At 40.8% G+C, this 22,977-nt stretch overlaps 1 protein-coding gene across 2 annotated transcripts; it reads right to left on the reverse strand.

Moving 5' to 3' along the window:
* Window positions 1-2,136: 2,136 nt before the first annotated feature.
* Window positions 2,137-22,504, reverse strand: SLC18B1 (solute carrier family 18 member B1). 2 transcript variants are annotated; one of them, XM_045188796.3, is made up of 14 exons: window positions 22,277-22,503; window positions 20,950-21,089; window positions 18,833-18,928; window positions 18,254-18,327; window positions 17,995-18,142; window positions 14,891-15,047; window positions 11,903-12,039; window positions 9,651-9,752; window positions 8,281-8,372; window positions 6,776-6,871; window positions 5,022-5,096; window positions 3,993-4,086; window positions 3,844-3,896; window positions 2,137-3,619 (listed from the first exon to the last, which is right to left on the reverse strand). In XM_045188796.3, the coding sequence occupies exons 1-14, from the start codon at window positions 22,317-22,319 to the stop codon at window positions 3,547-3,549; spliced, it is 1,380 nt and encodes a 459-aa protein (XP_045044731.2). In that variant the 5' UTR covers window positions 22,320-22,503; the 3' UTR covers window positions 2,137-3,546. The 2 variants fall into 2 exon arrangements, with proteins under 2 accessions (XP_045044731.2, XP_053769588.1); XM_053913613.2 differs by lacking the exon at window positions 9,651-9,752 and having other exon boundaries at window positions 22,277-22,504.
* Between the last annotated feature and the right edge of the window lie 473 nt (window positions 22,505-22,977).

Genomic DNA, 22,977 nt, shown 5'->3' on the forward strand with positions numbered 1-22,977 from the left:
AGCAGCACATTGTTCTTGATTTTGTTAAATGAAATGTTTTTTTTTTTTTTTTTTGCTCGTGAGATCTTTTGCCCTACAACACTGACATCGTTTTGAACAACAAAACTGTCCTGGATTGTGAGCTAATCATTCAGACTGTATAACTATGTGAAATAAAACATTGAAACTGTAAAACCATCCTGTATTGTATGAGTAACCTTTGATCAGAGTAACAAACATGATTTTAAAAAAAGGTTCTCTCACCAGGAAGCTCGGAATCTTTGTGTTGACTTTGACCTCTCAACAGTCCACGGCGCAGGTAACGGTGAGAGCTGGGGGCCAGGCCGGGTCGGGGAGGTGGGAGCTCCGCCGCCAGAGCCCGGCTGCAAGCTGCCGGCGGATCCCCCGGTGCAGAGGCAGCGGCGAGCGCCGCAGGTCCGGAACTGCAGGCGCTCAGCGCGCCGTGGGCCACTGGGCGGAGGTGGGGGGCGCCCCCGCAAGTGCCCGCGCTCAGGGAAGAAGAGCACTGAAGCTGGACCGGGGTGATTTAAGCATCGAAGCCAGGCTAGGATCATCGGGGCCTGGACCTGTTCTGTACCCCACAGGAATGCAGCGGGCCACAGTCACACTCTTTCCTGGTGTCGCTCTGGCAAAAGGGGATTGGTGACAGCCTCTTTCCTCCCACCCTGTGCTCCCCCAGCACCGGACCACTCTCTGGTCTCAGGACGAAGAGACTTGGGGGGAGCAGAAGAATGAAGAGTTCCTGGGATTTATGAATATTTGATTTTGGCAATTAATACCAAAAAGGTGTCCAAAAACTATTCTACTTCAAGCTGCTCTTCATCATCCCCAATCTTGGTTGGCTTTGTCATCCTTTACATATTTTTTCCCCGTTTTGGTGGTGTGGAAGGGTACCGCATCATGTTTCATGTGCCCCTTCAGGATCTGTTTTGCTTCCTTTCTTCCCCATCTCATTAGGAGGTGTACCACCATACATCCATACCCTCAGGCAAAAACCTGGAGCCATCTTAAATTCCTACCCCCTTCTCCCTCAGCATCAGCAGATCCTGTTGGCTCCACTTCCAAACACATCCTTTTCTCTCCATCTCCACCACCACATGCCTGATCCAAAACATTAACCTCTCTCTGGACCTTCCATAGATCTCCCTCCAGCCCTGCTACATCACATCCCCACTCATATCTGCATGTCTGCACGATGACCTTCCTGAAATAGGAATCAAATTCTGGCATCCCCACCTAAAAATCGGCCCATTCACACTTCCCCAACCTCTTTTCTTTACTTGACTCCAGATGTGCAGGCCAAGGTCTCATCTTTGAGCACCTCAAGCCCCTTTGCGCATGTTGTGGTCTGCTTTCCCCTCAGAATGGCTGCCTCGCTCTCACACTTCAGATCTGGGTTCAAAAGCCCCACCTCCCTGAAGGGGCCTTGTGTGAATTAGGACCCTACGCCAAAAATCAACCCCATCCAGCTCCACTCTCACGTTATCATGTTTTTTTTTTCCTTCCTAGAATCTCTCCAAGACAATTAGAGACCCTGGTGTGAATCTATTGCTTTGTCCCTTCCCCTGAAATATAAGTGAGATAAAGGCAGAGACTGTGTATCTCGATCACCGCAAAATCTATAGCACCCATCACAGGGTCAGTTCAGAAAAGGCATTTAATACTTCTGAATACCTAAATAGATAAAAACATTTCTTCTATTTAAAAAGGTAAATGTGGCTGATATACCATGGAAATGGATCAGGAGGTATGAGAGTTGCATATAGAAATTATCTTCAAACAATAGCATGGATTTTACATGAAGTTGGAGGAACCCCTTTCCTAATACACAAGCATTCCTGTGGGAATCGCCTGCTCTAGGAATGGATACATGTACTAGAAATATGGTTTTAGAAAAAAGATGGTAGAACTGAAACAGAGATTATGGAAATGAATGTTATACCAAACACTGTTTATAAATCCAGATCATAATTGAAAGTATGTTGCAAAAATGGAAGTCTCAAGTAATGCTATTCTTCTACCTTACACACAAAATTTTTAGAAGAGCCGAGGGCCAGGGAATGTTAGAGTTTCTTGCATGGTAGGCAGGAATTTTGCCTTTGAACAAAAACAGAAATTCAGGACACAGATAAAGCATGTCTTTTAAAATTTGATTTCATAGTAATTTTTCTACATACATTGAGTTATTTATATTATCTTTAAGCACGTCAACTCTTTCCTTTAAGCACATCATTTGTTTCCTTATTAATACAAAAGGGTACATTCACAGAATCAATGCATCTAGTATAAAAAGTAAACAGGAAAACAGGAGGTCTAGAGTCAAAAACCATCTTCAAGCCCTGTTGGGAACCACCCTGCCTGGTTTCAGAGGCTGTAACCCCCCATGGTTAAAGCTGAGTCAGAGCTGGGACCATAAGCCACTAAGGAGACAAAGCTTATCTCCCTGGCAGAAGTGCCACCTCTGCCCACTTCACCTTGCTTGGCCCTGAGCTTGGCCAGTTAGCCAATGACGGGTAAGAATCCTCAAGGGAGGATCAATCTAAGACAGGCTCTGGTCACCAGGGATAAGCTTGCAGGGAAGGACTGGGGGGGGGGGGGGGGCTGTGGCAAAAGGCGGTGATGGACCCTTGCCCCTTGGCTTTGAAATAGCCTGAGTCCTCATTCTGTCTGCAAGAAGTCTCCTAATCTCTTGGCTGCTTTACTTCCCGGTCTCACTTGAGCCTGAAGCGATAACAGAGGGCGGTGCAGTCCTGTGCTGGGAGGGGCGGATTCCCTGGGGAATCAGGCCTAAGGAAAATAGTACATTCCTGTGAAACCTACTTAATCTGTACCCTCAGTTTAAAAGATAAGGGTCCAGACAGGAGACGAGTCTGGCGCCTAAAGTTTTACGGCCCTCTAGCTGATTGGCTGTAGCTCAGACTAAGCCCTTGAAGTTCTCTGTAAATCCTGTATTGTTTAATCCTTACTGGCTGACAATGATTGATGAGCTTTATCTGCATTCCTATGTGAATGAACCTAATAAAAGCCCATGGAGATAAAGGATCAAGGCCCCTCCCCTTTGAGAAAAGCAGCCACCTTTCCTCCCCAAGCAGATCATGTCTTGGTAGGCTTTTTCTTCATCCGTGGGGGACGGGGGGGTGGGGGGGGCTGCATTAAAGCCCCCCCACATCTGGTGCCCGAACAGGGACCTGCACAGGCCAGAGGCTTCAAGCCACCATTGCCACAGCTTCATCCATGGTGGACCGGGGGGCTGCATTAAAGTCCCCCGACAAAGCCCAACTTTGGTCACTTAAAAATGCAAAGTTTTGTTTGTTTTCAACTACTGTTTTCATACATAATGCTTCCAATGTGCCTGGTTCCGCAGGCCCGCTTTGCAGGACAACAGTAACCCATCACGGATTATCCAAAAACATTGTTCCTTCCAGGATGCTGGTGTGGTGTTCATGGAGTTCTGTGCGTAAAATCAAGAAAACTTTTCAGATTTTCCGACTTTCGTGTTCAAGGCCAGGAATATCCATCTGCCAACCTTGTATCAATCCAAAATTCTCAAGGCTGGTTTTCAACAGGCAAAAGAGTACTTCGTTCCTCCTCTGTACCAAGGATATTTTGAAGTTTTGATCTACGTTGATGGCAAAAAAGAAGAACCTCAGTATTCCTCATCTTTAAAAACTCAGTACCTACATCTCTACCCAGCTACCCCCTTAAACATATCTACCATGTTTAATGTAGGCCTAGAGTGCCCAGAAATCTGCTGCCTAGAAGAACGGAGGTAAAATACCATTTCTTCTTCATTCCCTCAGGATGACTTTTAAAGGGAGAAAAAAGCTCAAGAGTTGACCATACCTTCTTCTTCTCCTTGAGTACTCCAACAGATAAAACAAGCCCATCATTAATCCCTTTAACACAATTAAAGGTACTGGTTAATGTCAATTTTCCAAGTAGCATTTCTCCACAAAAGTAAGGGAAAGGGAAAGAAAAGACTGATTACTCACACTGGTCAGAGCCCACAGACCTTGTACAGCTGCTGCCCACTCGAAACCAATTTTCTCATACAGCAATCCACCCAGAGTTGGTCCTACAAAGGCGCTAACAACGAAAAGAAGAAAGAGTATTGAGTAATGTAAAAAGAGAGAAAATAAAAGAGTTCCTTCCTAAAGGCTCCATGATCCTTCAGTCACAGGTCCTCATTAAATTGGAACTACGAGTACCAAAGAAAAAAGGCGATTCCTGGACATAACATTGAATATAAGAAAATACTTCTACCTGGTAATGATGATGTTTAAATGTTTTAAACAAGTGTAAAGCATAACTGCTTATGAAAAGCTGGTGCCTTATACTAAAAAAAAATAAATAACAGGCACTCAAAAGAATTTTTATATTATTTACATTATTCTCTCTACTCTTCTCAGCATTTGTATTAAAAATAACTTAATTCCGGCCCTGGCTGGTGTGGCTTGGTGGACTGAGTGCTAGCCTGTGAACCAAGGGTCACCAGTTCGATTCCCAGTCAGGGCACACATCTGGATTGCGGGCCAGGTCCCTAGTAGGGGGCGTGCGAGGGGCAATCACACATTGATATTTCTCCCCCTTTCTTTCTCTCTCCCTTCCCCTCTCTAAAAATAAATAAATAAAATATTAAAAATAAATACATAAATAGCTTAATTCCATACACATTTATGGAGGATAGCTACCTTGCTGGCATACAGTTACCCCTCTGGTACAGTAGAGGGTAAAAGATAAATAAACTAATAAATTTAAAATACTGAGATATGCTCCTGATAAATGAACTTTAAAAGATCGTTTTTATAAGACAAAGTGCATGGGACCATTTTGATTAGGTATTAAAACTGCTGGCATAACCGATGACCTTCGAGACAGAGGGGGTGGGTTAAAACTCTGGTTCTGCCCTGAATGAATTCTGTGCCTTTGGGCAATTAACCTGGTGTCTCAATTTCCTCACCATAATTTAGGGATAGCATTTGCCATCTTGCACGTGGACATGGAATTCAGTGGCTACTCACCCAACTGACCACATTGCACCAAAGAGCCCTGACACGAGTGCCAGTGTACTTAACCCTTCTTCAAACCCGTTGTCACTGCAAAGAGAGGCAAGGGTGTGTCTGTGGTTAAAAGGAGAGCCTGTGTGATACAAAATGACTAAATAATAGATAAAGTAAACCAGGGATAATCTGGGCAAAACCGACAGCAAGAACACTCCATTTCTAAGATAAAAAGCTAATGTAATTTGAAGGATTTTCATACTGAGGTTTGCTTCATGGTTTTCTAAAAATTAATTTTGTTGCATATATGAGACATGATAATAAGAGTCATCACCCATTTGCACTAAATGCTCAGAAAAATATATAATTAAGAAACTCTTAAAATGAGATGAACATGTAAAGAGAACAACAGGTAACTTTTAGGAAATGCAGGGGCAGCTCCTTATTTCTATGAGAGACGTTGAATTGACACAGCCTATTACCAATATCCTTCCTGAAGCTCACTTTGAAATGAACTCCCTCAAGTTAACTTCACTCTGTGTCTACATCATCATCCACACTAAACAAAAGACTGGTAGCCAAGTGACAAATTCCTGGTATGAAACTGTGACTTATAATAAGAAATACACGTTTGATCTTAGTCTGTTTCTGGCACAGAGCTCCTAAAATCCTTGAAATTTCTTAACTGATATAAAACAATATAAAAGCCTTTTGTTATGTTAATAAGTTGACTTTTGGAAAACACCCAAGGATTGTGGCTGGTTGCCAAAAGAGCCATTCCTGTGATTAGAGGGTTGAAACCTTCAGTCCCCCCACCCTCTCACCCCTCCAACCCCTCCACACCATCCACCTCTGGGAGGGGAGCGGGGCTGGAGGTTGAATCAATTGTCAATGGATTTAGTTACTTAGCCATGCCTAAGTAATAAAACCTCCATAAACTCCCATAAATAAGACAAAAGGACAGGGTTCGGAGAACTTCCTGGAATGCTTACACATGCCATCGTGCAGGGCCTCAGAGTCCATGAGGACAGAAGCGCCTTTGGTCGGGACCTCACCATGTCTGTCTCCTCAACTGGCTGTTGATCCATGCCCTGTATTATTCTTTGTTAGTAAAGCATAATCTAGGAAGTAATCTGGTATCTGGAGTTCGATGAGCTGCTCTAGCAAATTAATCAAACCCAAGGAGGGGATCATGGGAACATCTAATCTGTAGCCAGTCAGTCAGAACAGGTGACAGCCTGGACTTGTGCTCAGCATCTGAAGCATGGCAGTCCTGTGGGCCAAGTGCTTGTTTAGCCTGTGAAATCTGATGCCAACTCTGGGTTGTCCATGTCAGAATTGAGATGAACTGCAGGACACCTCGCTGATATGAGAGATTGGCTTGGAAAACCCCCCAGATATCAATATTGGCACTAGAATTATTCTACCCAGTCACTCCATGCTCTTGCGTGGACCTCTTCTATGAGGGAGAAATATTGCTGAGGCTTTTCCATTTTGTTTTGTTTTTTTTAAAAGTACATCTGTACAGAGGCATAAGCCAAGCTAAGCCTCTATCCACAACCCATTTTAGTTATTACTGTATTAATGTTACTATATATGATCACTCATATTGTATTATTGCATACTATTTATATCACTATAGTGTATGATATTAAATCATAAAGATTTAGCATTGTGAAAAAAATCCAGAATCTTACAAAACTGAGAAATTCAAGAAAACCTGTGATATTCACAGCTATTTGATATATAGCTCTTCAAGCAATGGAAGTACTTACTAGGCACAATTGAGAATCTCTGGGAAAGTTGGGATTATACTCATTCCAGCAGAGATGCCATTTATGACCAATACCAGCACCAGGAGCCACAGCTGACTGCAAAGAGTTTTTGGAGAAAGAAAATTAGCATTTTAAGAGACGCAAAGCTTCATGATAAGGAGGATAGGCAGGATCCCAGAGAAGTTCCTTCCACAGATCCCAGGACTCTTGTCCTCACTGCCACCTGATCCCATTTCAGTCAGTGACAGCATCCTTTAGCTTCTTTTATTTGAGGGGGGGGTCAATTCATTCTGATGTCTCAGTGTCTTTTGTCACATATATCACATGTCTGGAGTCAACCTTCCTTATTATCACCATACAAAATCCTTACAAAATGGGTGAATATACCAGTACTAATGTTCTTCCTTCAATTGCTTGGCTTTGAAATTCAATTGACTGAAAAATGTCAGAGGAGGGAGGTGGTAAAGTGACAGGAGCTAATATTGGTACCACATTGGGTGCTATGCCAGTTACTTAACATCCATTACCTGGCTGGGTCCTGCAGCATCCCTGTGATGTAAGTACTGTTTGAAAATGATTAAAGAAGACAATTTAGGTGATACAAACAGTCTCCTTTCGGAGAACTGCAAAATAGGGTAGAAAGCAGGAAGCTTTGATAGGATAAAGTATAAAGAACGTGGAAGAGAAAACTAGAAAATACCTGATTGGCTGGTTTTACATAGCCAAAGCTGTTTGGGGTGAGAAGGGCCAGGGCTGGCTTGGCATCTGGGATGGGCTGACTAGCAAGCCTGTGTTTCTGGTGAAGGACAGCATGTAGAAGAACACAAAAGTCACCTAAGTTTCAGTTTGCTGCTGTGGCACCCCAGGCAGGAGCGGCTTCTTGGGCAAAGGAAGTTATTTCAACAGTACTATTATTGACTCTTTTTTGTAGATTTGAAAAACTGCAGTCTTGGCAGTTAAGTGGTTTGCCCAAGTTCACATAGCTGGTAAGTGGCAAAACCAGGTGTAATCTCAACCTAAAGGACTGTGAAATCCTTGCTCTTTCCACATTGTGCTTTATCCCAGAAGTAACGTGCTCACTGTATTCAGCAAATAAATTATATTAAATAAACTTTAACGAGCAGCTACTACATGCTAAGGATGATACAGGAAAAAAAAAAAGATTTGGGCCCTGCCTTAAGGAGTCAGGAGGAGAAGCAAAAACAACAACATATTCTAAGAACTGTCAACTGAAGGCAGGCGGCAACAAACAAGTGTGCAACTGAAATGCAAAGGGAAAATAAGCATATTTATCATCGATACAGATCCTATGCATTCCTGTTTATACACTGCGGGCTTCTAGTGAGGAAAAATTCTGTTAGTCTAACAATTCAATACAGCCATCAATCAAGGTAATATTTCAATAATGAGGCTCAAAATACTAAGCCATACTCATATTACATCAGTTTTTAGGAAATAATTCTTAACACTATTTGACCAAAAAATACAGAAGAAGAAAAAATTACCTTTTAATGGGCAAGACTGGGACAGGTCCTAACAGCATGTAGCACCCTGCTGTGATTAAGTTTCCAGAAACCAGAAACCATTTCCTTAGATGCTGGTAAAGAAAGGGACCAAAGGAACTCTTAATACCCTCTATAAACAAAGAATATTAAAATAAATCACTGCTGAACACAAGTCATGATATTAAAAAATCCAAACACATTGAAGAAAACAAAAGTCTACATTTGAGAGAAAATAGGCAGACAGTAGACACAAAAGCAAGGACAACATCCCCCAAGATAGGGAGTGTGCGTAAACAAGGAATCCTCGGAAAGGGAGTGGGTGGCAGATCTTGTACGTGATGAACTATTTCAAATATAACAATTTAAAAAGTAGTCACTACAAGGAAAAGGAACCACCTAGCAGGAAAACATCTAGAAAATTTACATTATTAGAAAAGTACCCACTAAAATTAGTCCTTATAAACTACTTGAATGCAGGCTAAACATTGTAGGGGTACAATAGCTGCTCAGTTTTATAAGACTGTGTCTTAAAACCAAGCTTCAAACACTGTTTAAGACACTTGCTTTTCTTAATAACCTCCATGTAATTTAGGTCTTGATAAATATATATGCAAATCTAATGAAGAAGGGAAATGGAATACGTAAGCACTGAAGTCACAGAAGCCTAAGATCTGGTTAACAGCCCTAGTTCTGTATGCTAGTTATCTGGACTGGGTGGTTAAGGTCGAGTAAAAGAAGACTAGAAGGGCCTTTCTGTCAGGATGGTTATGGGACAACCAACACATACTGACATGGCCAAGCCTTTTGCTCCCACAGAAAAACCGAACTATCTCCTCTTGGTTTGATCAAGTCCTAACACCTCTGGGACTCCCCCCTAGTTATTAAAGTCAACCTTTTTTTTTTTTCATTAAGGGAACTTTTTCCTTTAGAAAGTCTAATCCAATAGTTTTTCAATAAGACTTCTCTTTTTCCAGATGGAGAAATTAAAAGTGAACCTGCTCAGGGTGATGGCAGATTGGAAGTCACCAGAGCCTCACACTGGAACTTCTTCATTAGCTCAAAAACTTGAACATATTAGAACTTAAATGTTCTCCCCTCCCCACAAAAAGATAAATACATGAGGTGATGGATGTGTTAATCAGTAGATGGAGGGACTCCTCTCACAATGTGTGTGTGTGTATAACAATTCACCATGTTGTACACTTTGAATATCTTACAACTTTTCAATTATACCTCAACAAAGCTGAAGTTTAAAAAAATGAATATGTCAACTCTAATCAATGGACCCCTAGAGCTCTAGAGGTACAGCTAGAAAACCACTGGTCTAAACATACAAACAGCAGTTGTAAATATAAGTTAAGTGTACATACTGGCATTTTATCGCTTAGTAGACCAAAGAGTGGTGAAGAAATGGTATAGGACAGTGCCAAACCCAGGAACACCAATCCCACATATCCAGCTGGTAAATTAAACTGTAAAAGAAATCTTGTATTAAAGTTACACAATTAAGTCATTTTGGAAATACACATCTATTTTCTACCATTCCTTCAGCTCTTGTTATCTATCATCAGTCTACTAATAATACTCAGCATCCTTCCTAATTTTTGTCTTGATTTTGACAGTGGATGACTTTTTCTCTATGGCGGGAAACCTAAGCAGAGGTCAGACATCCTAGATTTTTTGCTTTGTAGCATTTGACATTAAACATATAATTTTGCTTCTACAAATCATAGCTTTGTACATGTAAGTGAATGCTTTGCAAACTTTAGTGTCCATAAAAAGTTACCTGAAGAACGTATTAAAAGAGGTTCTTGGGCCATAACCCTAGGGTGTTTTATTCAAAAATTTCTAACTAGCAATCAGGTGACTCTTACTATCCACAGACTGAGTGCACAGGTGTAAAAATCACTGATGATATTGTCCATTTTACCCATCTCAAAGGGATATTAATATCTATTTAAATAACTCAATGGTATGACACATTTTAAAAGGCTTTTCAAACAATAACCTACCATGTAACTTTGACACTATTACTGTTACTAAGATAATATAAATGCCTCTTATTTTTTGCTTATCTGAGTTGTTTTCATTTTCCTCAATTTCCTTAACTAATTTTCTTAATTAAGCCCATGAGATTTATTTATAAGCCAGTACACATTTTAACAATGCTTATCACAGATATTGACTCATGCTAAAAATTAGTCCTTTAAAGACAGGAACAAGATACAAATGTCAGATGTGTCTTCTTTTGACATTACAATGCAGTGGAGACAGGGCCAAGCCTCCTACCCTGAAAGGCTGGGCAACCACAACCACAAGGCAAATCACCAATTCAAACAATGGACAAGAAGTCAGAGGACAAAAGAATTCATGGTAAAAAAGGCAAATACATTCCTAAAGATTTTTTATAAAAAGTTAAATGAGTTCCTTTATATTTTTTTATTTTTTATTGTTGTTCAAGTACAATTGTCTCCATTTCCCCCATACAACTCCCCCCACCCCACCCAACCCATCCCCACCTCCCACCCTCAATCCTACCCCCTTTGGCTTTGTCCATGTGTCCTTTCTACATGTTCCTTGATGCCCTTCCCCCACCCCCTCTAGACATGCATGACTTGGGTTTCCCAGAGAATGGTTACAATTTTTTTCCATTGTCTTAGATACCACTTCTTATGGACAGAAAAATGACTCTTAAAGAGACACACTGGTGATGTGAATGGAATGTGTCACCATAAACATAAAATATTTTTCTTATGTGTTACCACCTGAATGCTCATTGCTGAAGCATGACATTCTATTATTCTCTATACCTTGGGCGGTGCATTAAAATTATAGTCTCCAAGTTTATCTTTTGGGTAGTGTACACACCCAAAACTGTCTTTAGTGTTTTCAAGGGGTGTGTTTCTAGTAACTGTGCTTTTCTAATTCTACTGTTTCGCCTAAAGTCAGTGTGGGCTGCAAGTGATACATTAATATGAGTGTCTTATACACTCATATTAATTTTCCAATATAACTAACTACCAGGCTTGGTAATATACTTTATTACATTATTAATAATCTTTTTCAAAAATATCTAAAAACAAAATCCTATAATAACAAACTTTCGGAATTCAGTATTTATTTTCAGCACTAAAAAAATGGAGAGGTGCTGGGTTTCTCTCTCCTATCCTAGATTAATATAGTCCATAGTCATTCAATTACATGCAATAGCCTAAAAAGTAAGTGGAATCAGAGGGGATGTGTTTGAGAAGAAGGACACCTGACATTAAATGAGACACTGGGTACCTCACACTCCCCACTGAAATTCAGGAAACAGAGGAAAAGTGTCCTTGTGAAGCAGCCAGGATGATACACAAGCCAGACCTATGTTAACTTGAGCTTGGCATTGAAAAGAAGGAGACAAATGTTGGGACCACTTAGTGAAAGGTTTGTTTCACTTACACTGAATCAGACCCCTAGTTATAGAGACATCAGATGATGGTACAGACTACCCTGGTGTGCATTTCTCACCTGGCCTCCTCCTCACAGCCCATCAGAGAACTTCCCACCCCGCAGAGCCCAAGAGCAAACTATTATGTCCACTTCCTACAATGCAGAGCTCTTCAGCTATCAGGGTACTCACCTTCTTCAAAACAAAGAGAGACAGAGTAGGGTCAAGGAAGCCGAAACATGCGCTGAACGAGTTGATGACGAAGGATATAAGGGCGACCTTGGGTAAACTGATGAGTTTCCAGAACGAGTGTTCACTTGGATCAGACTCTTCGGGGTAAAAATGAAAAAAGAACTAGAGTAATTAAAATCACTTAACTATCATTTAACCTGTGTTGAAAAGTAAAATTGGAAAGGCAGTCATTATCTGGTAATCAAAGTAACTGCACCTCCGAGTTTGCCTAAATTGCTTATTACCTCTATTTGCAGAAGTTATTCAAACCTAGAGGCCACATTCAGTTTTCCTAAAAATAATGTCTCAGATTCAAAAAATATCAACCAGAATGAGAGTATCCTGAGGAGTCATAGGTTATAGGTTATAACCTAGAAGCATGTGTGGCCCTCCCCAGGTGGAATACAAATCTGTGAGGTTTAATTTGGTGCATGGGAAAAGCCAGGTGCTTTATCAAGGAACAAAGTGTGTATGCTGAGGAGGGATCTGAGTTTATCAAAGAACAAAAGACAATTTTTTTTCTATTAGCAAAGAAAACACTGGATTGAAAGGGGTGCTAATACTGAATCATGTGGAAAGTACATTTGGCATTCAAGGTCAGTTGAGCACCAACCTCCCTTCCCACCATTCCCAGCACCAGGCATGGTTGTTTCCAAGCCTCCGATCATACTCTGTGCTTCCTTTCACTTTTCCTCTGCTAATTTTTCAAATTCTATTCACTTTGTAAAGTCTAGCTCTGTCCCTAATTATTCTACAAATGTTATCTTGCTCTGGTTTCCTGCTGTACTTCAAGTCTATACATTTTATTTATTTTAGTGTATTGTATTTATTTTATTATTTTATTTTAATCTTTATTGTATTTTCCCATTACCAATTAGCCCCCGTATATCCCCGTGCCCCCAGCAGCCCACACTGTTGCCCATGTCCATGAGTCCTTTTTCCTTTTTGCTCAGTCCCTCCACGCCCTAGCTGTCATCTGTCCTCCATCTATGAGTCTGTCTCTGCTTCGCTGTTAAATCAGTTTGTTCATTAGATTCCACATATGAGTGAAATCTTACAATATTTGTCTTTCTCTGACTGGCTTATTTCATTTAGCATAATGTTCTCCAGGTCCATTCATGCTGTCATAAAGGGTAAAATTTTCTTCTTTTTTACAGCCAATTAGAATTCCATTTATACCATATATTTTAGCACCTAAGCTATATTTACTGTTTCACAGTTTACTGTTGTTTGATGGCTTTTCTAGCTTTCAATTAATTTACTAAACAAAATCTTTGCTGAGCCAGGTCCCATGCAAAATGCTGGCCATACAAAGGCAAAGAGAACCAACTCAGATCCTGTCTTCAGAGAGAAGAGGAGGAAGGTGAGACGGAGCTAGGTGGGTGCCTTTTGGGGCACATGAGAGCATTTTCTTCAAAGAAACAAACAAAAAAACCAAGGAACACTGTATAGAAAAGTCTTTCCTCCAGGCATACTGTTCCAGGAATGGCACAATCCAAGACTCAGAAGCGAGGAAAAACCATTCTGTTTGCAGGAATGAAAGAACAGAAAGTTGGAGGAGGAGATCAGGGTGGGTGATATCCATGCAGTAGGGAGAGATCATACTGCAGAAGAATGCAGCGATGGGATTAGGCAGGACTTTGTGAAATATGCTAAGAAACCCAAGGAACTCTAGGGATTTCGAACAAGGGGTGAGAGTCAGGCCTGTGGTTGAGAGAGACCTCTCTGTGGCCTTGTGGAGAATGGAGACAGGCACCAGTCAGGAGCCTTTGGCAGCGGCCCCAGCCACAGGTGGAACTAGCCAAGTCTGGATGAGGAAGGCCTCTGAGAGCCAGGATCAGCACTTGAATATCATTTCTCCATTGGCACCCAGCACGGTTCATTACTCAGTCAATTCTTGTTCAATAATGATCCAGTATGGAGCAAAGTACAAAAAACACAAAGAGTGGTTCAACTCTTTTATATGCTTCATCTAGACTTTGTCAGAATATGCAGATAAAGTTAAACCGTAGTGTTAGTTCCTTAATTATCAGCTGAATATTCAATCGTAAACTGTATCTGAGCACAGCCCAGGACTTTGAACCGCTGAAGGATCTCGTGTTGTCAGACTAAAACGAGGTCCAGCACCACCGTGTGGCTCAGTGTGGTAGTGTCAGCAGGGAGACGTGTGGAGTTTGAATTGTACATTAAAGATGTTTATTAGTCACCTTTAAGATATAAATTATAAAAGATCCACTCTAACCAGTTATACTTACTGTGCATATAAAGAGCATTATAGATTTATGGAATATGACAAAATGTTCTGGCATAAATGGTTCCCTTCTCTAAATCCAAAGTGCGAAAAGGGGTCATCAAAACAGTAAGAATGTCCATGAAAACAAACATATAATGAGTTAATCAAGCTACTGAAGAGACTCAAGTAATGGAAAACTAGGGTGACACCTGCTTCAAGAGACACACAGCAGTATCTCCTGGGAAGCTTTTCCCAGCTTCTTGGGTACTCTCTCTGCTCCCCCCAATTCGGATACACTCTTCTTAGAAGGCCAGGTTGCACAGACAGTTGCAAGGACCATTGGGGAGGAAGGTGTGGCTGTGCCCTCCTGTCTTCACAGGCTTCTAAGAAGATGGAGGCGTGTGTGGTGACTCGTCATTCTGAATATTTAAGTCCACGATGACCTTTGGAGGGCATTGCATATGGCGATGTTTTATGTGAGAAATTAAATATTTCTAGTTCTAAAGGTCAGAAAAACTTCTGATATACAGAAATGTATATAAATGGATGGCCTACAGGATATTTCTGAAAATAGAACCAGTGATTTCAGAGTGCTGTAAAAATGTACTATTGATTATATAAAACAAAAGTGAGTATTTGTTAAATTGGTCTCCTTACAAAGGCATGCAAATACTTAAACTTAAGGTTCTTAGAATGAGTAATAAATGTAGTCTTACCATAATTAGGTAAAATGTACATGTTGAGTGGTACCATCAGCAAAATTATGCATCCCAGAGAAATAAAAGGTACCTCATAGCCAAAGGACTGATACAAGAAGCCACCTAACGGAGGCCCTAGCACCAGTCCCAGTCCAGAAAAAATCTCAAGACTTCCCTACAAATGGGGAAACAAAAAAAATTGAGTTAATATATTTTGTATGAAAAATTAACAAATTAAGATTTAATGGCCACAATCTGAAAAAATTCTATCCATTTCAAAACACACATGTACATACACACAAGCTCAAGACAGACACAAAATTTAAACATGCATATTGATATCATAGAAGTACTAAAAAGTAAAATATGGGAGCTTTTTTTGTTCTTTAATCCTTATGGTAGGGAAAATTCTCTTATGACGACACAGAAACTCAGAAGACATGAAAGAAAAGATTGATAAATCAGGTCACATAAAAATAGGAAAAACTATGGATGGCAAAATACATCAAAAGACAAAGAATAGAGAAAAAATACTGACAAAGGACTAATTTCCCAAATATATCAAGAGAGTTACTACTAATCAATGAGAAAGAAATGAACAATATAATAGGAAAATAGGCAAATGCTAGAAAGAGACTGTTGATGCATACAGTGAAATACAGAGCTCTTAGGCAGGTAAAAAGAAGCCCACCTTCACTTTTCAAAGAAATGAACATCGAAATGAACAACATTTACCTACTGCCTGTCGAACTCTCTCTACTCTCAAGAACTTGAGGAAGAAGCGCCCTCGGGCATTGCTGGTGAGTGACTGCCAGAGGGCGATTTGGCAGACCAGCCATTACAAACGCACACATTCTCTGACCAAGGATGCCACTTCTGCGAATTAAACTTCCAGGTAGAGCCACAAAGATGTGATGTGGTATATGTGCAAGCTTATGTCTGTAGCACTATTTGCAACAGTCAAAGATGTAAACAATCTAAACTAGGTTATAGCCATACATTCAGTGAAGTACTATATAGCCATCAAAGAGAAGCAAAGAGCAAGGAACTTTTCATATATAGATATAGAAAGATCTCGAAGATAATTTCAATGTCCGTGTAATAAGTAAGAGAGGGTATGCTATCAGGAGTGCAGAGACAACGGAAGGAGTCGTGCTGTCTCTCGGTGTGCGTGTGTGTACGCGAACACACGGAATCACTGGGGAAGAAACCTGTAACAATGTTGCCTTCCGGGAGAGCAACACCGGCCTGGGTACCTGGACAACAGGTGTGTCTATGGAGGCTGAGTAATAGTAATGTATAGAATATATTCACTATATATTAGATTTCCTTTTGTAACATTTGTATTTTGTATCATATACAATTATTTCCTTAAAAATTAAAATAAATAAAACAATGCTATGGAAAAATAGTTGGCTATTGCAGAAGTCTTATGGAAATTGCACCATTTTAAATCAATCTAGTTTAGAGGCTTTAAACAGAGACCCATGGCTTGCAACCTAATACCCTCAGACCTCACAAAGACACAATAGTAACCCATTAATAACTTTCAGTGTGTTATAAAGAATCTAGGAATTCTACACTTCATCATGACAATGTTGTCCAGATCGACTACCATGCTGGGTGGTTATCTTTTGGCTGCAATTTTACATGAAAAGTCGGTGTACCAGCACTGGTTTCCCCTGTTGATCAAAAGGACTGTTGGGTCATAGGAATTTCCTGGGCAACATTTTCTGGAGCATTCTGCCAAACACCAGTTCTTTAAGAGTCTTTAAGAAAAAGGGGCTGCGTAGTCAAATGGAGTTGTGAAACATTAAATAAACTGTCTCTACTATAGAATGTCTCGGTCTTAACACACTCCATATGCACAGTCAAACATGGTTAGCCACAAAACGTGGTTTTACAGACCATGTCAAGAGACCAGTCTTCGGAATCCTTTGTGAGGAGCATATTCCTAGGAAATGTAAACAGTGTCCCTGTCACCATGGCCACGACTGCTGGCTGAATGGCCACAGAACAAGCCCATCCCTAAAGTGAACCTACCCAGCTATATCCATACAATAAAAAGTGGGAAGAACCATCTACACAGCAAATTATGTAATGGTCTAAACTTTTTAACATAGTATTAATATGGGTAAATGAGAGAGTCCTTGGTACTAAGCTGATTAGACCTGAGGTCTAGAGGACAATTATATGCTCTGAGGTGACATTTGGTCTCCGGACAGACCCAGGTTCTTCAGAGATGCGGGGGTCCAAGAAGAGAGCTACGAGAAAGCCTGTCTGGGGTCAGGGAGGCAGAAACCAAGAGCTGGGACAGGAATCTGGCATGTCCCCAATATCAGATCTCTAAGCTCCTGGGTAATCTATGAGAAATACATCGATACCAGCGTCTGGGTTTTTATGGCAAAATAAGAAGGTTTGCCTCAGACAGACGGCACAAAAGCACTTGGGAATTTCAAGATGGTCTTTAAGATCTCTCCCATGAATCTGGGAAAAATGGAGGAAGGACTCTAGGACAAATCAAATGTTTGGCCACTAGACCCCTAGAGATAACCCGTTTCTAAAAGCAGAGGAATGCTTCAGGCAGCTGAGCCCCAACCTTGGCTACAGAGTGACAGTGAAATACTACTGCGGGGTATCTTTAAAAAAAACAAAAGTGAGTCCTGGCTGGTGTGGCTCAGTGGATTGAGCACTGGCCTGCAAATCTGAAGGTCACCGGTTTGATTCCCTGTCACAGCACATCCCTGGGTTGTGAGCCAGGTCCCCTGTTGAGGGTGTATGAGAGGCAACTGATCAATGTTTCTCTCCTTCTCTTTCTCCCTCCCTTCACCTCTCTCTAAAAATAAATGAAATCTTTAAAAAAACCCAAAAGTGGTAAAAAGAATATTTGGCTTGGACTATATTTACCTGTCAAACTGCTTATTCAGGGGATTCTAAGCCCAGGAAGAGACCTAAGTAAGACTAACGATACGTTTATGGACAGCCTGCTGCTGGAAGTACAAACACAGGTTGTAGAAAAAAGCAGGTCTAATAAAATTAACCCCAGCTTTAACTTGGAAGGTGAAACAAATATTTTAGCCTATATTATAGACAGAATAAGAAAAAATTCATAAAATACATACCAGTACTGTGGCTACATTATTTGGGAAAGTCTTTGTGAGGATAGAAAAAGATGCAGTTATTGCTGCAGCAAAGCTTATTGCATCTGTTATTCTCACTAGAAAACACAGAGCAATATATACTGGTCCTTCTGGAACTTGGTCCAACACTCTAAAAAAGAATAGGGCAAGTCTCAAATGCCAAGCTGGTGTTTATCCTTTTCCTTCTTAACAGTACTCATTGAAAAGAGCAGTACCTCACCCACACCAAAACATGACTCACCCAAAGAGAACTGTAACTCCTCCTGAGACAAACATTCCTGCTACAAACATAAATTTTGCTCCAATGTGTACAAGCTATAGTAAATATCAAAAAAGACTGGTAAATGTATGACTGCTATAAGTCTGTATTGACATAAACAAATCCACTGTATCAGGAAATATACAATTTTGGAAAGATATGAACAGCTACCTTAATTATTATTTATTTTTTAATTAATAAATTAATTTTATATTGCATTTTTCCCATTACCATTTAGTCCCCTTATACCCTCTACCCCCTGCAATCATTACACTGTTGTCCATGTCCAAGAATCCTTTATCCTTTTTGCTCAAGCCCTCCACCCTCTCTCCTCCTCCCCACCATAATATTTAATAGCATAAAAACATACATTTCTTAAAACATGAAAGAAGTTAAAAATCAACCAACTGACCAATCAACCCTAAGAATGGAACTGTCACAGTGGCAACAATTCATAAAGAATAATGGTTTCCGTATCAATGGAAATTCTACTAATAAATTACAATAAATCATTATATGATTTTTTAAAATTAAAATATCCATATGAACCGTAATACTTACATATTTTCCAAATAACAAAGAGGCTAGCAGTTCAAACAAAGCATAACATCCAAAGATCATACCAGTAACTGTGTTGCTGGCTCCTTTCTTTTCAGCCTTTAAAGAAATCGAAAAGGAAACAAGTTTGAAAGACAAATTAGAATCAATGTAGAAAAATGGAGCTATTAGATGAGAGCATCATCTTCTTGTAACTTTTTTCTGTACAGCATTTCAAAAATTATTGTTCTAATATAAACAGGATGGCAAAGTAAGGGAAGCTACTACAATCTAGTCTTTGACATGAAAATAATTCACTCACCATGCTCATAAAGAATTGTTAGCTTTATAATCTTGAGAAGAACGAAGCTGAAGGCATCATACTTCCTAATTTCAAAAGTAAATATAAAAGCTACAGTATTTAAAACAGTACGGCCCTGGCATACAGACAGACAGATCAATGGAGCAGAACAGAGAGCCCAGAAATCGCCCCCCCCCATATGGTCCATTGATCTTTCACAGAAGTGCCAAGACCACATGATGGGGAAAAAACATTCTCTTCAAGAACTGGTGATGTTAAAACTGGATATCCATATGAAACAGAATTAAATTGAACCCCTGATTTACAGTTTCACAAAATCAACTCAAAACAAATGAAAGACTTAAACATAAGACTTGAAACCATGAAACTCCTCGAAGAGAACATAGGGAAGCACTCTGGTGACATCTCACTGACTAAATCTTTGGCAGGAATGGAAGGACCTTTGCATTCTAATTCCAACCTGCCTCCTCAGACCCTCTGCCTCCTACCAGGCCTCAGTCCACCCCAGGCCCAAGCCTCACCAACTCCGCTGCTGCTCCCCAAGAACAAGCAGTTTACTGTGCTAATCCTGTGACTATCTCAAGCTGCTTCCTAGAGCACCTCTGCTGTTCACCTGGGGACCTACCCTTTCTCAAGACTAACCTTGGATTTATTCCATGAAGTCCCTTTGAGTACCACCCCTTCTTGACCTTTCCTCCTTACCCCCCATCCGCATCCATGGTAAAATTAACCAATTCTTCCTCTAGAGTCTCATAACATTTTGGAAATCCTTTCCTTAAAATATGTCCAAATACTCTGCAACATTTTTTTTCATATTTTTTTCACTCTCAATGGACAGACAAGAGAGGGATATTTTCCTTAGCCTTTTTCTGATCTAGCATCCAAAGCCTAGCACACTTCAGAGAGGGAAGTCATTCAGCCTCCCACTCCCATTCAGTGAACAGAACTGGACTGGGCCAGCCACTTCCCTGAGTCTGTTTCTTCACTTACAACATGAGGAGAATCTTACTACTCTGCCTGTCTTATGGAGTGGCTGCAGAGACCAACCGGGATCACTGGGAAAGTACACTGGAAATGAAACGTCACTGTCTGGGAACAGGGCGGCACTGGTCTTCAGCAGAGAAGCCATTTTTATCCTCTTTTGTTGGACAACGAATGAAGGCCACATTTCATCAAAGCAGTTAGAGGAACTGAGGGGCCAGTGCACCAGGCTTTGGCAAAGAACAAGGAGTGAAACATATGGGCATGTTTTCTCCACTCAGACAAGCCAGTACCATTCCTTTCACACTATCAACTCCAGATTCCAGGGGGTTTTCCTTTTGAGTCTGTGCCGTTAACTGGAGGCCCTAACACCATATAAAAGGCTATGATTGGAGGGAACTAGTCAAGATTAATGAGAATTCTTCCTTGGCACAAACACTGCCTCTCAATTCCATAAGAAATTCAAGTCAGAAAAGGAAATGTAGTGGACCATGGCTTCCTTTACTGTCTCAGCGTGGACCTTTTGCAGTAACATTAAAACCTGTTATTCAGTGCAGCCCCCCTTTTAAATAACAGTCAGCAAATAAAGGTTAATCAAATTACACAGTAAGCAAAGAAGGTCAATTATATGTAGGTGAATTATCTCCCAGGATGATGTTCTTTTTGACTGGATCTTCTTTTTCTGGTACCAAATATTCTGTAAGAAGTCGCCTGTTGGCTGAAGTTCTATACATCATACTTACTATATGCACATCTTTACGTTTTACATATTATAAAAGCAAATGAGTCAGAAGGCTTTAAGTAATTAAGAGTTCATGAGGATATAAAAATGTCTCACCTCCTTGGGGAAAAAGGGTCCAAGGATAGAATAGTACATCATAGAGCCTAAGTTAATGGAAGCTGCCGATATCAGGGCAGAAATCTGTTCTCTGGAAAGCTGGCTGGGTGCCTCTCTTGCACCTTCTGTAGGGCCATCACCTTAAATGCAAACACACTGCAGTTACAGGCATGCAATTGGAATTACTGATCCAAGCACGCAAACGTCACTTCTATGCACGGACTATGGGCTCTAAAGATAACATTCACTGTCATAAGGGCTATTTTCTATATAGCATATGTGATCAAATATAATCTAATCCTTGTACATCGCTGCAATTTTGAAAACTTTTCACTTTCATTGACACAGTGTTCCCTGTTAGAACTTCAGTGCAGAATTTATCAAACCATCTTCTCTGTTTTGCCTTCACCATGAGGCCTATTACTTCCACTTTGAATAAATTCAAGAAGGATAAGGTTACAGGGTGCTGTCCAAGGGGTACTGCTCCCTGAAATATAATGTAATTTCTCAAGTTACTAGCTTCATCTGCTACGTGAACTCAGTAATGTTTTAAGCGTGTGATGTTAGCTGTTTATTAAGCATTCTAGGGCAGCAAGTAAGTGAAGCGTGAGGAGAAAAACAAACTAAAGCATTCAGTTGGTGAATAATTACTTAACAACGGTATGCCCTGGAAAGACAAGTCCCACAAACCTGTAAATCACTCCTTTTCTTTCTTTCTTTTTTTTTATAACACTAATTATAGGCTATTTGTATCAATTAATCTGATACTTATTCCAAGGGCTAAATTTTCCTTTAACTTAAAGACACCAGGTCAATTACTCAGTTTCAAACACCCAGTCAGTCTATCAGCTACTTTTAAATTATATGGTTTGGAAAAATAAAGAAATTTAAGTAAGAAAAACATGTTCGCTTTGCTAGATTTTTCCGTTTGACATTGCAGTGCAGGTGAAAAAAAATCTGTGCAAGATGAGGAAATCAAGAATCTTTGTAAACATTGTGTAGTAGGCTAGAAAGGGAAATGAAAGTTAAAAGGGGGGAACAACAGTGTGACCGCCAAATGTAATGCTTTCCTCTGTCCAATGGCATGCTTATTAAAATGCACTCATAAACACAGTACTTAAGAGCAGAGCTAAAGGGAAGAAAGTAGAGACTGCACCAACGCTAGTGCCGGACCTTGAACCCCCTGAGGGTTTCGCTAACCCAAAACCCAAAGTCAGGCCCCAGGCTCTTTCGATTGCCTCGGAAACAAAACAAGTTAATTCGATTGTGGATATAGAGACAACACCCAAGCCACCAAGGCGCCTGCCGCTGTGCCCCTCTTGGTCACCTCCTGGGGCACGTGGGCCCTCGGGGTCCCCGGGCGCGTCCATGCGCGGCGTGCGAATTTCGGAGCCGCCGCTCCCGGGTCGTGGCCGGCGCGCCGGGACTCCAACTCCTGCGCGAGGACAGCGGAAGACCGGCGTAGCGGGCGGAGGCGGCTGGGCCGTGACCCTGCATCCCGATCGCCCGCGGGCAGCGCTCAGGCCGCAACGCAGCTCCTAGCATTGTCCTAGGCGCTCCTGAAGGCGGGGCAGGGCCTTTCTTATTTAAAGACACAGGCGATTATCTTACTCCACCGTCTGCGATATGCTGTGCGCTTTCATCCTGTGTAAGAAAAAGTAAAAATGGGAAGGACAATCTGTATTCCATATGGTGGACCCCCTACTTTAAAATCAGTAAAAATGTATTCCTACTAAAGTAAGAAAGGACGCGTAGGTGGACGCAGAAGGTAGAGTACCTAAACTGAAAGACAGAAATGTGAATCAGGAAATTAGGTTCATGCCGACTCTTTTTAAAGAGTGGGTTATTTTTCACAGTGAGTAAATGATGTAGTATTGTAATCATGGTGGCCAGACATTAGTAAACTAGAAATGAATTAACTGGTGTGAAGTACCAGAACATTTTAATTGCAAAATTGCAATGAATGTTGAGGAAACAGGGTGGAGAGGCTGGGAATAAGACCTCGTTTGTGCAGTGTCTCCATCTGTA

This window comes from Desmodus rotundus, chromosome 11 (genome assembly GCF_022682495.2).
Source record: "Desmodus rotundus isolate HL8 chromosome 11, HLdesRot8A.1, whole genome shotgun sequence".
NCBI lineage: Eukaryota > Metazoa > Chordata > Mammalia > Chiroptera > Phyllostomidae > Desmodus > Desmodus rotundus.

Coding starts and splice junctions, on each gene's coding strand:
- SLC18B1 (XM_045188796.3), bottom strand. CDS start 22,319: ATGGACGCGCCCGGGGACCCCGAGGGCCCACGTGCCCCAGGAG. Junction 18,929..20,949: donor GACCCTTTTTCCCCAAGGAG/GTGAGACATTTT, acceptor ATTTCTTTAAAG/GCTGAAAAGAAAGGAGCCAG. Junction 6,872..8,280: donor CCAGTCTTGCCCATTAAAAG/GTAATTTTTTCT, acceptor AACTCTTTGCAG/TCAGCTGTGGCTCCTGGTGC.